Source organism: Chironomus tepperi, unplaced genomic scaffold, assembly GCF_022539635.2.
Source record: "Chironomus tepperi strain 1889 unplaced genomic scaffold, CSIRO-AGI_Ctep_v1 contig_445, whole genome shotgun sequence".
In the NCBI taxonomy this organism is placed as follows: domain Eukaryota; kingdom Metazoa; phylum Arthropoda; class Insecta; order Diptera; family Chironomidae; genus Chironomus; species Chironomus tepperi.
The window spans coordinates 679,343-696,472 of NW_027226567.1; the positions used below are offsets into that span (position 1 = coordinate 679,343).

General features: G+C 32.0%; 1 protein-coding gene across 1 annotated transcript; it reads right to left on the reverse strand.

The window, feature by feature from the left end:
- Positions 1-3,725: 3,725 nt before the first annotated feature.
- LOC139098476 (glucose dehydrogenase [FAD, quinone]-like) lies at positions 3,726-6,687 on the reverse strand. Its single transcript, XM_070650699.1, has 4 exons — positions 5,815-6,687; positions 5,606-5,755; positions 5,376-5,515; positions 3,726-5,326 (listed from the first exon to the last, which is right to left on the reverse strand). The coding sequence occupies exons 1-4, from the start codon at positions 5,957-5,959 to the stop codon at positions 3,785-3,787; spliced, it is 1,977 nt and encodes a 658-aa protein (XP_070506800.1). The 5' UTR covers positions 5,960-6,687; the 3' UTR covers positions 3,726-3,784.
- Between the last annotated feature and the right edge of the window lie 10,443 nt (positions 6,688-17,130).

The window sequence follows — 17,130 nt, forward strand, 5'->3', positions numbered from 1 at the left end:
CAGCAATTCAGTCGATCTAAAATTCCAGATCAAGATATAAAAATTAAAATACCATTTTAATCGAATTCGTCAGGGTGTCTACCTTCCATCTCCAAAGATATACATCACATGCTACAATTTAAATAAATATTAACTCTTTATCTTCAAGGTTATTCGGTTAAGTAAATAAACAGAGGAAATAAAGCAGCGCCCTCCAGCCTGAAATTTCCGAAAATTTTATTTGAAAAGCAATTATTACCATTGTGAACTTGAAATAATGGTACGAGTTCCGTCGTTAAGAGAAATTTGTAAAAATAGTCGACTGACAAATTAACAGTCAAGCACTAAATTAATAGCAGATTATTTGGAATTTCGCAGATTCAAATAATTTGTTGATTTATCAAATTATAATTTTGGAAAGTACCTTGGAAAATGTTAAGCATCACTATGAAGTGTTTTCACATCGTCCAACACGTGTATAGCTATAATTCGCAATAATGTCTGTTATAATAGAATAATATTGCGTCATAAGGTATTTGAATTTTTGATTTTTTTTTTACATATATTGTGGCTGAGTATCGTACTTGGCTTAAAAAATTATGGAAATTAATGAGACTTGTTTAATAATTCCATGACGATTCTCATTTATTAATACATTTACATACGTATGGACGTAGTCATAACCTTTTGTAAATAAAAAATTGTGAACTTTGATTGATCGCGCTGTTAATTTTAGGGCGTTAATAAAATAATTGGAAGTCTTCGGCAGTTCAGGGCTGTTTTAAGCATCTTTAACGCTTTTATAATTCAGATTGTGAATGCTTTCGAATGAACTTGATAGATCCTTGAACTTGTAGTCTGTGCTACTGTTTTCTAATTCTTTTGGAATCGCTGCTAACCCAAACAGCACACTGTGTTCGCTAGAGTACCGTTGTGACGTATTAACGGCAAAACACGGTTGCTCTGACAGCACCTTAAAAGCGAATTTCGAGCAATTTTTACGGCGGTTTGCCGCATTGTGTTGCTCGGGCAAACAACCAAAAAGATGGATTTACATTTCAAAAGTTGAATGACATTTTCACAGTTAAAAATCACGGCTCTTTTTGAGTAATTAAAAATTTTTGCGATTTTAACACCTGTAATATATTAAAAACAAATATTTTTATTTAAAAGCTCGACTTAAGAAATCCATAAAATTTCACATTCATAATGGAAGTCCTCATTTTTAGTCATTGTGATAAAGTGGACATCAATTAAAGAATATGTCATATTATCCTACTTTTTTGAGGTATTGAGTATTGATTGACATGCAGTTTCTCCAATTGTGACAATTTTAAGGATGGAATTAACCTCAATTAAATTGTTTTAAGTAAGCCACAAGTCCTGCATTACTGACTTACTAACATAGCTGTCCGTCCAGATCAATTGTGATACAAGGCAACCTTCAGATGCCACCTGAAACTGGTCCTTTCGCTGACAAGTCTTCTAAATGTGGTGAACGTGCAAAATAAGTGGCTTAATGCCATTCTTAGCTTAACTCCGCCATGTACCAACCTCACAAGTCCTGCATCGTTTTGTCTACATTTTCTACTTCTACCTTGTTGCTCCAAAGTTTCCTAATATACCTAATCACATCATAAACTTCAAATCATAAAGTACTTGCTATTAATTTTTATGAAGTCATTGCCCTTCCATAAAATCACCGCTGCCACAACATTCATATGACCTTTAATGATTATTTTCGGAATATTACTTGCATCAATCATTTATAACTCTTCATTTTTATAAATATTATGACGTTTAAATGCCCATACTTTGTATTAATGACCATTTTGCATGTGCTCATGGGTGATAATTTGTTAATAAAATGAGCTTTAATTGAGTTGTCAAATTATTGCTTAGATTTACTCAACTTTAATAAAGTTACGAATTAACTTTTGACTTCCTTTTGTAATAACATTAGAGTGTAAAGTCCATTAATCTCATTGTTGAGATATCTTATGCCATACATACACAAAAATTATGCCTTACCGGTCAATTCTGAAAAATGATTTCATTTCGACAACAAAATGGACAAGAGTTAAGTAGCATAAAAATCAATTAGCTCATTATCATTATGCTTACATTGTCTAATAGTAATGGATATATTTCAATGGCTTAATTGATAGATATTTAAGGTAAAAATCATGGGCTGTTAACTTTAAGAATCTTTATTTCTGGTTTGTAATTTTGAGGGTTATCTGAAAATGACGTAAATGTATGGGGTCGTTCACTTGTTAAGTAACGCAATTAGGACGATGGAGCTCTTAAGTGATTGGTTGAGTCAGGTTGAGATTTTGTTGGAACTAAAGCATTTTTCATAGAGATTTTGTTCAAAGAGGGGAAGATGTGGTTCAAAAAGTCAAATTACGTAATAAGTGAACAGCCCCAATATCTGTTGTTGTTTTCATAATCCGGACTAGAATTGTTAGTTCCAAGTTAGTTCAAATGAGTTAATATGGTCTTGAACTTGAATTATACTCTAGTTTACGCTCAACCAGCTATTAGAAATGATAACATGTTGTACGCATTGCAATCAAAATGATTAGCTGACCTACATGGCTACACCTTACTTAGTGGAAACGTCTAGATTCAGATCGAAAGAAGTAACATAATTAATTCAAATAATTAAAATGTAAAAAAAAGTGCAATTTCCAAACATTATTTGGAAATAATATTTTTCGCAAATAATTCCAGCATATTCCAAGTTTTGTATGCAATCTTCGCAGAAAAAAAAAGTTGCAAAATCTAATTCAACATTGATTTCACCTTGTATATTAATCAATTCAACGAAGCTTCTTCGTACTTAATGATTTCCTATCTTTTTTCAAGTATTTATGATCAAAATAATTCGATGAGTTAATGTGAGCACATTGCATGTGTAATTTGCTACTAAACTAGCCAATTGGATAGGAAAACTTCCTGTGATATTTAAGATACTCAACCGGAAGAACTATGGTGAAATCCTTCTAATAGTTCTCAACTTTGAGTGTCATTTAGAGATTCAAATTCAGGAAACTAGACAAGGTCATGTTGGACCAAATTTTTTTGCTATTTAATTACGGTTTGACGTGTTTGGCACATTTTTTGGTGAATCCCACCTGATGAGATTTTTCAAGTCATTCTGTATAATTTATATTAATAGCTTTCTACTTCATCTCTGGTTAAAAGCAGTAAGAAGTCTCTTTAAGAATGTCAAACATCATCGAATATAAATCATAGATTTTGGACGTGTGCAAGTGATGAGAATGACTGACTGTAAAGAAGAAAACTCTTATCGATGCCGGATTTTCGAAGAAATTACTGTCAAGAGTTTTTTGTTGTTGAAATTTAGCCATCATTATATGGGGTTGATGACTTATGGTGTCAAACGGTTTGGGGAACAAGGAGTGGCTGCTAACATGATGAGCTGAAGCAGAAGCAGCAATAGAACTAGTTTTAAGCGTCATCTAAGGGATGGCACGGATCACAATCTAGTTCAATCTAACAGGAAGGCACCTGAAAACCCTAATATGAAATCGACGTCATTCACGAACAATCCAATGAATGAGCACCAACAGAAAAACATCAAAAACGCAGATCATCATAAACATTATTTTGCAATGTATGTAAGCAATAAGATTTTATGTAGCAAAAAATTTATCAAGGTTTCCTTGCAAAATTCACACATTTTTTTACGTTAAATGGATTATGAACTTGAAAAAGGCTATTTTGATTCCATATTTTTAATCTTTAAACTTTTTCAACTACAATACATTAATTATTGTTAATTTTTTGAATATTCACTTTTTATTATGTCAGCGCCTTTTTCTGCAATCATCATTGTTGGAGCATTTGTATGGCCTCGTATATTGGTCGGCATAATACTTGCGTCTATAACTCGAAGTCCACTAATCCCTTTAACTTTGAGATTTGGTGTCACAACAGTCGTTGGATCAGACTCCTTTCCCATTTTGCAGGTGCCAACAGGATGATAAATTGCCGACGACATATATTTAAGGTAGCATCTCCAATAATTGTCTGAATCAAATGGAAATACGTCACATTCGGGAAACTTTACACGTGTTTCTGTTATTTCATGTTTCTTAAAGCTCGTGGTATTAAGTAATTTTCGATACTCTCTAATACTCTTCACCATCGTAACTAAGTCGTCATCATCGTCGAAGAAATTAAGATTAATTATAGGATTATCATAGATGCTTCTGCTACGTAGTTTTATTGTTCCACGTGATTTAGGCATAAGAAGGACTGACAATGTGAAAAATAATGGTGCTATTTCATTTGCTTTGATCAGTTGATTCATTACGTGATCATTGTAGCCAAGATTTTGTATGAATTCTTTGAATCCAATCATTTGTTTTGAAAAACACATGTGGATGTACTCAATATTTGGAATTTTGGACTTTTTATCATTGACGTTTATAAAACCTAACACATTTGAACATCCAATACCTGTGTATATTCCAGACCTTTGAGTTAAATAGGAATTCATTGCATTGAAATAATTGGTAATTTCATCAGTTGATGATGATGATTTTAGATAATTAAAGTATTGAAATGTTATCAGATGTTCTTGAAGATTATATCCAACAGGTAAATCTACAACTTGATTAATTCTAGAAGGTGCTAGGTCTTCCTTCCTGCCAATTCCTGAAAGCATTAAAATCTTCGGACTTTCGAATGATCCGGCTGATAAAATGACTTCCTTGCGCGCGAATGCATCCATGCTTCTTCCTTTCAACAGGAACTTCACTCCCTCAACTTTGGAATTGTTGATGATCAAACGAGTTACTCGAGCATACTTCAATACTTTTAAGTTTGGGCGATCTCTGACGGTTGATAAAAATGCCCTTGCAGTTGAACATCGTTCTGCATTAATAAGTGTGCCTTGTGAGTTTATAAATCCAATTTGTTCATCTTGATGGTAATCATCTAACTTTTTATATCCAAGTTCTTTAATTCCTTCATATATACCAGAACTAATTGGATCTGTTGAACCGTAATTCTCAACACTTAACGGACCATTAATGTTATGATATTTGCCAGACGAAAAAACTTTATTTCCTTCAGATTTTTTGAAGTAAGGAAGAACGTCATTAAAAGTCCAACCAGTTAAGTTCCAATTGTTATAATCTTCCGGAACTCCACGCACGTAAAGCATTGCATTAACTGAACTCGTGCCGCCAAGCATCTTTCCAGTAGGATAATAAGGTCCATGCTTGTATCCATTGCTTGCTTTTGATGTTTTCGTACCAAAATAGCTATAAGAAACGGATGTGTTCCAAGTAGTAGAAAAGAAATACGGAATCTAATTTCGACATAAGACAGGGATTGAAAAAATAATCAAAAATGTTCACCTGACTTTCCATTGGTGGATCACCGCCAGCTTCTATGAGTAAGACATTCCAATCGCTTCTCTCACTCAATCGATTCGCTAAAATTGATCCCGCCGAGCCAGCTCCGACGATTATGAAATCAAAATTATCTAGACGTTGTGCTTTAAATTGTTAACAAAGCGATGTGGGAATTCAATACTCAATAAAAAAAATTGTATGGATATGAAAAAAAAAGTCGTAAAATGCTTTACTTTGTTTAAAAACGGCTGGTCCAATATCTGCAGGCCACAATGAAGGTGATGAAAGTGCACATTCGTTTCTGACTAAATTTTGATACATTCCATTGATTATATTGTTAGTTGATCCCGTGCTTCTCAATAAACATTCGTGTTGGATGCGACCTGAATCATAAGAATGAAATATGATCAATTTAAAGTCATCACGATTGTTAAATGCATACCGCTTTTAGACAACGAAGGACCAAAGTCGACAAATGACGTCTCATCCAGCTTATTGAGTTCATCGTTGTCATATTCATTCACAATTTCAGCTGTATTTTGTAATATATTAAGCACAATCACCAAAAATGTTAATTTTATTAGCATTTCACTTTAAACACCTTCTTTTTATCAAGCAATTTTAAAGAATCACACGATATCAGGAACTGAATATTCCTCTTTAAAATCTCGGTACTTAAATACTCCTTTTTTGGGGAAAGAGTTTTAAACTTTTCAAACAAGTTCTTATGTTGGTCAATGTTTTAGGGTGTCCAGTCGAGACTTGTCATGTATGGAAAAAATATTCGAGATTTGGATATCCCCAAAATTTGACTTGCGTATCAGATACATTAGAATAATATTAAGGAATTACATAACTTTATGTCCAACATTTCCTCTATCTCATTTGACACCAAATATTTTAAATATTTTTAATAAATGGACACCCAATAATTTACGTGCAGTTCTGTGGACACAAACACAACAAGTTTAAAAGAAGAGAGTACCGTATTGTTGAGCAAACATAAAAACTAGGTCAATGACTCCTTTTCAGAATGAAATAAGAAGGTTTGTCCTATTTTTGTGATCAAATTGAATTAATGGACAGATAACGACGTTTAGATAGAAAGTTTGGATTGAAACTTAATATGCCTGATGTTCGGTGATTCCCGTTCGCAAATAATTTTGTGGATGTATTTTTTGGCACATCAATACAACTTTATGACCCAAATACTTTTGAGGAATTAGTTAAAAGAATCAAAATAAATTATATAAGTTATCTCTCGATGCTGCCTTCCTTAAGTCCAAAGTTTATTGATATAACAAGTTCTTCTGATATTTAAGGAAATTTAGCACAAAATGTGCTTTTTAATCCTTTAAAACTATTAATTCCCGAAAGTTCTCGTCCATTAAGATAGCAATCCACAAATGACTTTTAAATGCATGGACGCAATTGAAATTTATAAAGCATTAAGCTTTAAGGCAAACATTCACATAACTTCTTGTTAAATAGACCGTGAACTTGAAAATTTTCCAATTGCTTCATAAACTCAAAAAATATTTGTAATTTCAATTTAATGCAGACCACTTGGATATTCACTTTTTTTTATTAAATCAGCACCTTTTTCTGCAATTATTATTTGCTGGAGCATTTGTATGACCTCGAATTAGAATTGGCATAACATTTGCGTCAATCACACGATGTCCGTTAATACCTTTAACATTAAGATTGATCGGGATGACATCAGTCGTTGAAATTGATTATTTTCCCAATTATTTTTGCTGGGACAAATTGGATGACTAAATGTCGTTGACATGTGCTGAATGTAGATTACCATTGATTCTTAGAATCAGAATCACATGCCTTACATTCAGGAAATTTGACACGTGATTCTGTTATTCCAAAACTTTTATTCAATAAATTTCTACACATACTCTTAAGCACCTTTCAACAATGTGACTAAGTCATCATCATCATCGAACATATTAAGACTAATTATTGAATTATAATTCTTTATTGTTCCTCTCAACTTGGTCTTTAAAAGGATGATGGCCAATAAAAATTATTAGCTCCAAAATGATCATTTACCTTAATTGTTTCCCGACGTCATCGCCTATTCAGAACGAATCAAAACATTTGTTTTGGCAAACACATGTAAACACAGATATTCAGTTTAAGAGACTGATACATCCAATGGCAGCTTTTTTTCCAGATTTCATGGATGAATGAGAATACATTGTATCAAATGAATTAGTGATTTTATCGACAGGAGTTGAAAATGTGGGAAATTTAAGTGCAAGTTTGTTCTGACATTATCTTGAAGTTTATATCTAACTGATAGGTCTGACACTTGTTTAATTCGTCACATAATTAATCTTCATTTCTGACAATCTCAGAAATCATTAATGAAATTCTGGGACTTTCCACCACACCAGGCGATCGATTTTTTTTCAGATGACAGGATTGATTGGAATCATTTAGATAGCTGTTTATATCCAAACCCGAATTAATTATCAAATCAGCGTAATTTTTAACACTTAATGGTCCATTATTTCCATCAGACTTTTTGAAATACGACAGAACATCATCAAATTTCTATCCAGTAATTTTCCATTCGTTAAAGTCTGCTTTATATCTTCGAACGAAAAGCATTGCATCAATTTTACTTGTTCTGCGTAAGATAATTCCATTTTGGAAGAATAGACCAATTTTTAATCCATTACTTGCTTTAGATGGCTTTTCAACATAACAATTGTTATAAGACTTATAAGTGTATGATGTGCTCCAAGTTTGTACACTGGAATTCAATAGGCGAATCTCCATAAGTTTCAATCAATAAGATATTTGTAAGATATTCCTGTTAGTGTACCTTTCTCTTAATCGATTTACCAAAATTGATCCCACTGACCCAACATCAACAATTATGAAAACGAATTTAAAGCTTAATATGAAATAAAAGTATTGAATGTCCATGGAATGATAAAATGGATTACTCTGTTTAAGTGTAATTGGTCCGAAATCTTCAGACCAAAGTGAAGGTGGTGAAAGCTTACATTCATTTTTAATTAAATTTGGAATCATGCTATAGGCGATGTTAATGACTTTTTCAGTACTTTTGACTTTACATTTCTGTATTTGACCTAATTAATATCGTGATTATTGTTATGTCTTAAATTCTTAATTATTACAATTTTTGGATCATTTGTAAATTCGATAGTCTCCCCCTTAATTAGTATATATGTACAAACTAATTAAATCATCCGATGGAAAGTATATTTTGACAACAAATTCTTAAGAAAACGTAAAAATACGTGATTATTACCAAAATTTCACTAATCGATTTCCCCCTGAAAAGTCAACTACCTGAAACAATTTGCTAAAAATTTGACAAAATTAATCGATTATTAATGGGAACACAAACAAGAATAATTTAAAATTTTAGAAATTTTTGACATAGTCTTATCTATTCATCAATTTTCTTTTCAAGAATTTAAGTCTCAGGCTATTTTTTCATAATTAATCTTAATGGCGAGACATTTCAGGTTATAGATTTTCCAATTTATGGAAAGGAATTGACCAAAAAATGCAAAAAAAGAAATCGACAGGTCTATTAATGCACATAATAAATATTTTAAAAATGCAAATTTCAATTACATATTATAACGTAATAAGTTAATAAGTCACAATTACTTAAGTTATTTTTGCAATAACATTGAATCGACATTTTTAACTTATTTGTTCATTCATACTTGAAAATTCAAGAATCTCTTTAAAAACATGTGTAACCCGAGTGACACTAATTAAGAAGGCTTTGCCACCGAGCATCTTCTTATAGAGCTTAATGCTTCATGACAGAGAATTCTTCATTTTGGCAAGAAGATTCTAGATTCGACTAGATTGTCATCAATTACCTTTTGTATCAAAATGTCAAATAACCAAGGAAATCAATCGCGGACATGAATTCTTCTAAATTAAACAAAAACACATTTCCTTGTCTTCAGGGTGTGATTTATTAATGCAACAGTTTGGAAATACCACTAAATCTTGCAATAAATTTTCCCACTAGTCGACTTGTCATACATCAGAATTATTTTTATCACGTTTAGTCTCATTTTAATATGGTGAGCACAAAACTGACGTAAGTGCGAAAGTCTAAAAGAATCAAAACATCATGATAGTTTACCGGCTATGTATAGCAGTGGGAGGCAACCTGTTGTTTTTCGCGGGACATCTAAGCAGTACACTTATTTCCTTACTTTACTTCCTTGGCGAAGATTCACGAAGGCCCGTTGCCGCATTTAGAGTTCGTTGAAAGCTGGATCTGTCTTTAGATCACTTCTACCAGTTTCTAATTCCCAGCACTTTTGCATCGTTGCTCTCACAGTAATTTTAGAGTTATTAGCAGCATTCCTCAAACGCACGGCATGCAGCTCATGGCATTTCCGAAATTCGATGGCATCGCACAAGTGTGCCACGGCCTACAAGTTACCCACCACTTCTGTAAACACTTCCACACATACCGGATGACAAACAATTTAACTAACATTTGTAATGTGCGACCCGGAATAAGTACTTTAAGCAGAAAAGCTCTTGTCCAGATTTAAGCATTTATTAAAATAATTTTAGCGAAACGAAGAAAAAAAAACTAAATAAAAGACATTAATTGCGATTGTCGTATTTAGTAAATGCTAATTACATTCTGGCAAACAATTAAATTGGACTTTAGGTCTTTCAATATCCGATATGCATGTTCTTGAAGTTGAAAATAAGCTTAAAGTAAATAGTTCTTGATCAAAATAATAATTTACAACAGCAGCAAACACTTGTATTTTACTTGTATGTGCTCCTTAACAGATTCTGTCAATGTGTGCTTAACGAACAATGAAAAGAATACAAGAGAATCACCGTGAATTGGCAGAAAAGTCATCAACGTCATGAGCCGATGAAGATTCCTTCTTTTCGTCGAATACGTCAATTTTCAAGTGATTATTAATGTGCAGACTATTTATAAACATTTCACAAGGCTTGATTGTTGCAAATTATTGATTTGCGATGACGCATTAAGGAAATTTAGTTTTGGCAAATGGATACAGAACTAGGTATAAAATAACAGTATGCAAATTTATTAAGGCATTTTAAGCACATTTCAATGTTGAGATGAAATTAAAATGATGTTGAGACTCGCAAAAAAACTTTAAATTGATCTTTTGTGGCCTTACTTTGAGTTCCTTCCCCGAGTGACACAAATGAGCTCTGTCACTGAGGTTTTGTGTTGGAAGCTTAACGGCCGCCATTTAGTGTTACAAAATGTATTCATGACCACTAGTTTTTGGGGTCAAGTTCTGCAATTTGCTAGGTTGCACGTTAAAAAATCCAAGAATTGCCCTAAATATTGGCGTTTCATATAAAAAAATCCAAAACCTCTTCCTCAAGTAATTTTAGAGTACGCTCCTGACCGCGACTTACAGACTCAAGTCTTATACCGCTCGGGATTCGGACACTTATTTGATTTCGACCTTTAATGATCTTCAAATTGAATTTATTATTTGTAATGGTCAATAATTAAGTGTCAGTTCATTACGGCCTACTCCAAATCAGGAAAGGATAATTAATGGCTTGCAGATTTACATTAATTAAATGTCAATTAATTAATATTACAATTTAGTTGATTATTATTTGTGTTTTTGTCTGTCTTTCTATTTTATTTATGTCACTTCGTTATTTACCAAAATTGTACGCTTTAGACAATAAATTCTGTGTTTTCATATAACTAATGTTATAAGTTTTGAGATTCCCAGATATTTAGTTCATTCTAACTTCCTTCCTTATGTCCTTCGCTGACCATACAGATAAAATGTGATCTATGGCATCTTTTAGGTGTCTGAAGCTGACTCTATTTATTCTCATTCTAATCTTATTTTAGAATTTCGACTGGTTCTAAATTACTCAATAGAGACTCGAGTAATTAATATTCTCCACCATGCATTTGGGGTTACTCTAGTTAAAAAATAATTAAAATTTAATTAGGTATGATAATTTTGACAATATTAATTTTTTTGTGATTCCACATTTGCAATTTAAGTTTGAAAGTGTCAAAATACCACGGACAGTAGTTTTATTTGAAATCGAAAGTACATAATCCACATTGCCTTAAACTTATTTAAATTAAATACTTCTGTCAAAATGCACATACAAATCGATCATCCTTGAATCTTAGGCTTATATGTTAAAAATAACCTTTAAACTTATTCTTAAAATCAGTCATTTATATCAAACTTAAAGTCCTTAGATGTCAAAAGTTCATAATATACTTGAAATGTCAAGCTGAGAGGAGTTTGATACCATAATTTAGAATCAACAGCCTTTAACATTATAAAGCTTTTGAGTGTTGAACTTTGTAAAAGATGATGTCTGAATTAATACATTTATTAATGTCTTCGATGTTTGAACCAACTTTGAACTTTTTAAAATCAACCATTCTTTGAATAATTTTCAATCATTTCTCTCCTCCTCGTTTGACGTCAGGAATTTAACCTTCAGATAGTTTGTGTTCTTTCTGTCTTACCAACAATTCTTTCGTCTCTTGAAATTTCAATCAATGTATGCACTAGTAAAAAAAAAATGTCTTTGATGTTCAAAGAATTGCTTCATTTTTTCGCTAAGAAAAATCAAAACAAACTTTTCCTTAAAGTTTAAATCTTTCTTAATCCTTAAAACTCTCGCTCTCTACTATATAAGAGCTTTAATTTTGTGTTAATTACTGGTTTTAGTGGCACGTTTTGAATTTGAAAATATCAAAATTACTGGTGTTCCTTCTCAACCAATGAATACTCCTCAAATGAAGAATAAGAATTAAAAAGAAATTTATCGACAATCATTTCTTCTCCTCCTTATTTGACGTCAGGAATTTAACCTTCAAATTTTAGATAGTTTGTGTTCTTTCATAACCTTGAAGAATGTGTCTTACCAACAATTCTTTCGTCTCTTAGAAATTTCAATCAATGTATGTAGCAAAAAAATAGTATAAGTTGATCTTTTCATGAACAAGGTCTTTGCCACTAAACCATAAATAAATTAAAGCAACAAAAAATTGTTTTTTCATTGTTGTGCTCTCGGGTCAGGTTGTTTAATTATTCTCAGAACAAGCGGCACAAGAAAAAGTTTCAATCTTACAGGAGAGCAACCAGCATAGGCAAATACACAAAAATTCAAAAGTTAATGAAAAGGAAGAATTTTAAAAACAACTCGCTAATCTGATTTATAAATACTGTATGAGAGTTAAGTTGACCATTTCCATTTCTGTCAAATATTCTTTGATGATAATAAGTTTTCAGTCATGATGATGTTGCAAAAAATTATGAATGATTAGTCCGGAAAGCGGAAAAAGTCAAAAAAATTGATGTCACATAACTCACTGCCGGTATATCAATTAAATTAATAGATTTTCAAGCGTAAAAAGTATTGACAGTGAGTAATTCGATACCTAATTATAAATTAAGGATAAGTTTTGTCCATGTCCTTGGATGAGTTTGACGTAACGGAAAACAAAAGCTGTTGATTATTGAAATTACTTTTTTATGCAACAAAATACTTTAATCTTGATTGGATCATTAAATTTTAATCATATTATCACCTCAGCAGGCAAAGAGCTTCCTCTAAAGAGCAGAGCAAGCTAAAAGCAACACCAAAGAAGCTCTCAAGAGCATACTCTAAGCATCTTAAGGAAGACATTTAAAAATCAATGACGCAAATTAATATCAGCAAAAAAGGAATATTGATGTATGTACAACAAAATTCAAAGTTGACATATCCGCTATATCAAAATTCCCAAAATAACTTGATTGTGATTACTGAATTATATTCCAAATGCAAATTCAGATCCAACATCAAAATAATGTTCTAAATTTAAAAACCAAACAAACCAGTTTATTGACACCGACTAATTGTTTCTTTGATCTTGTTGATTGCCCTTCAAAATCTAATTTAGACTAAAAATATCAGAACAATCCTTTCACTAATTTAAAATTCCATTAGGGCACGTTCGAGAATTGCGTAACAATTGGGAAAAGAAAGACAATAAAATTACGCAACAATATACATTGATCATGAAATTTTATCATAGTGGCCAAAATCTAAAGAGATCGTTGAGAGCAACACCAAAGAAGCTCTCAAGAGAATACTCTAAGCTGGTTAATGAAGACATTCAAAGATCAATCTGATATCAGCAAAAAAAGGAATATTGATGTAGTTTGATATTCCGCTATATCAAAATTCCCAAAATAACTTGATTGTGTTCTGAATTATATTCCAAATGCAAATTCGATTCTAATTCTAAATTTAAAAACCAAACGAAGCTCGGTTCCGACTGTGTTTCTTTGGGTGCAGTTTTGAGACTTTGGTCACTAATTTAAAATTCCATTAAATATTCTGCTACGATTAGGATACAAGGACAATTATATTATGAAATATATTGGATGATATCCATTGGCCTTAAAGATCGTTGCACACGTACCAAAATTGGGTAACTGGCTTCGTACATTTTTAAAGGATTTCAGGTCTTATGCATATACTGTATGCAAATGTATGTCTCAGATCCCATGCATATAATTATAAGGATATTTCCTTGAGGTATTGCACACACAATAGACTGGGTACATTTCCGGATCAATCGCAATCATCCATGCACAGCATAATCTCAACTAAGCTCTTTGCAAATAATATTATAACAAATGTTATTCTAAGCGTTACCTAACTTCCGTACACCTCCAATGCAGAAAAAAATGTTTGAAACCGGTAAAAAAATTGTATAATGAGAAATAATCCGAAGCTAATTATAATGTTTTACAATTTAAGAATTGGAAGTTGTAGAATTTTTCTTTAGGACTAATGTATTGCTAATGAATGCTATTCCTAAATAAATAAATTTTTGACAAATGCGAAAAATTAATAGGAAGTAATTTATAGGTAATTTAGAATGGATAAAAAAAATTTCTATTCTACCTCAACTTGCGCAATTTAAATTTTTTTGCGAATGAAAACAGAAGTAGCAGCAAAAAATTCAAATTTATTGAATTTGAAGGCAATGAAAACAAAACATGCTGTTTACTACATTGTACAAGAGCTTTGATGTGAGGCGCTATTGTAAATTATAATGTTTTTGAACTCATTGTGATTCTTATTTCTTGCTAAATTAATATGTGTGCAAATTTCATATCTGATTATAGACTAATTTAAGGCTTTAATCTGGCAAATTTTGCTTTATGCTTTAATTTTTAGTTATGTCTTCATTATTCATTTGTTTACTTTTTCAATTTAATGTATATTTGGGATCGGGAATAGGCAAGCTTACTTACTTACTTTACTGGTCAAACAGATCAGTGGCAATCTATGAACTCCCACAGGAGTCGCCTGTAAATGGCTTTATCGCTGGCTTCCACTTGCCAATTTCCGATACCAAGCGCAGTACTATCTCCATTGACACAGATGGCATGCAGCCAGCAACAGAACTAGGTTTAGGCGACGTCAATGACATGTCATGAATGCAATTGATCTGCATGGCTAGTGGTGAATTAAGTAAGTCAGTAAGCTTAAATTATTCGAATCCCTAATGTACAGATTAAAATGTTTTGTGTCTCTTCTACCCGAGCATGGTTTGGCCACGGAGCTTTTAAGACTCCGCTAAAGCTTTTTATTAATACTAAATAGAAGACGCTTACACGTGTCACTTGGGATCAATAGCTCTGACGCAATTCATTGATTACTATGAAACTATTTGTTTCTTCTATACTTCCTTCTTAAACAAACCAAAGGAGCCATTCTCATTATTATTAATAGAATTCTTAAAAATATTATAGATTACTATCGCTGCTGTCTATATATCTTATGACGGATAATCCATCTCATAATAAACAAATCGTATATGATTAACTCACTTGACAGACAAACGAGCAGAGCGTAGATAAATGAACCTCCCATATGCAAACAAGATTCGTCAAACAAAGAAGAAAATACCAAACAGTGAAGTAGAAATATTTCATTCATGTAAATTGTAAATGTTATCAATTTCACCGGATCTCATATATCCAGCATAATATGATGAATGAAGAGATTGATTTAATTGTTTAATAACATGTTCCGCATCGCTAAAAGCCATCTTTTATCTTTGTGAGATGGGTTCCGCAATAATAAAACACAAAAAAAAAAGAAGTTAAGAAGAAAAATGAGAGGAGATGCGAATATTAAAATATGGCACAGTACCATCAACAATTTAAGACTTTGTGTCTCATCTCATGAATTGAAACAATATGCGATTATCAATCATCTTATTATAATTTTATTTTTCACTAGTCATTCTTTTCATTATGTTGAAGAAGGTAGAGGTAATTTGAATAAAATGTGAAAGAATAGTCTGCCTACTTTTACATTACAATGTCATTCAGAGTAAGTACCCAAAAAAAAAAAAAAAAAATGAAGCATACAAAACCTGTTGCCAGTGAAATTTCTTTAACTCAACTCCACAATTCATTAGATTGTTTAAGGGAAATGAGCGCAAAAAAAGCGCACATAAAAGTAAATATATACTTCTTTTTTTGACATTTGTATAACATGGGTAAACATAAGCAACGCGCTAGTCTATAAAACTGGAAGTGAAATTGTCGTAATAATGCATTATACCTCTGTCTCATCTAACAATGCAATTTCAATCTGACATCATCGCGAACTAGATGAAGTAAATGAGAATTGCCAATTAGGGATGGAAAATAATGCAAAAGTAATTTATTAACTTTTTTTAGTGCGATATTTTATGATAGAAAGTTTGACTTGGTTTTGTCATTTTGTTGGATGGAATTTTTTTAAGTTTATTGGTTGAGCATTAAGGGATTGCTTAAAGGTATCAGCACGCGTAAGTGAGCTTTTGAAATGAACTAAGTCTTGAACTAGATATACGCAGCTCTTTAATTGAGTGATCGGCATTCTTCCAGAACTAGAAGCATGCAACCTTGGACGATCTATTAGGTACAGCCGAAAACTGGAGGCTCGTCCATCTAAAACACAGGAAATTCAGGTCTACGCATCAAAAACGCAGCAAATACAGTCTTGCGGTTTTGGCCAAGCTCGATTTTATTGTTGGACCATCTAACTAAATATTCAGACATATCTCTCAAGACTGTCTACATTTTTCTATGAAATGTCACTTGTTTTTGTCGTGTCCGTTAGCTTTTTGCTAATTGCTACTCAAAATATTGCTAAATAATTTGATTATCCATGACATTTGCAATAAGATTTGAAAAAAATATTTGACATGCTAAATCAGTTTTAATTTTCCTGTGTCCGATTTGAACTGACTTCCTTTTCCAATCATCGAATGTTATGGACTGTTGCCACGCTATATCATATAAGTGTTGCCTGCTAATGTCATTTAAATTGTAGTCTCCTTTGACTTTTAAAAGTAATTATGCTGAATTTCCAATTTTGTTCATTAAGAAATAAAGTTTTTCTACCCTGATAAAATGAGCGCTCGATTCGTTAAGCTTTACATTCATTTCTTATGATTGTACGAATACTAAGCAAATAAATAAATCTTTATGCCCTTGTCATCTCACATATCTGCACTTTCGTTTTCGTTAAATATTTTTTCACTAGTTTGTATATATGATAAATTTACAATCGCAGTAGTTGGACATTAATTTGCTTACTGCACCCACCATCGATCATCGAACTTTCTGCATTATTTCAATTTTTTTTTTATTTATTCATTATTCTTTTAATTTTATTAAAT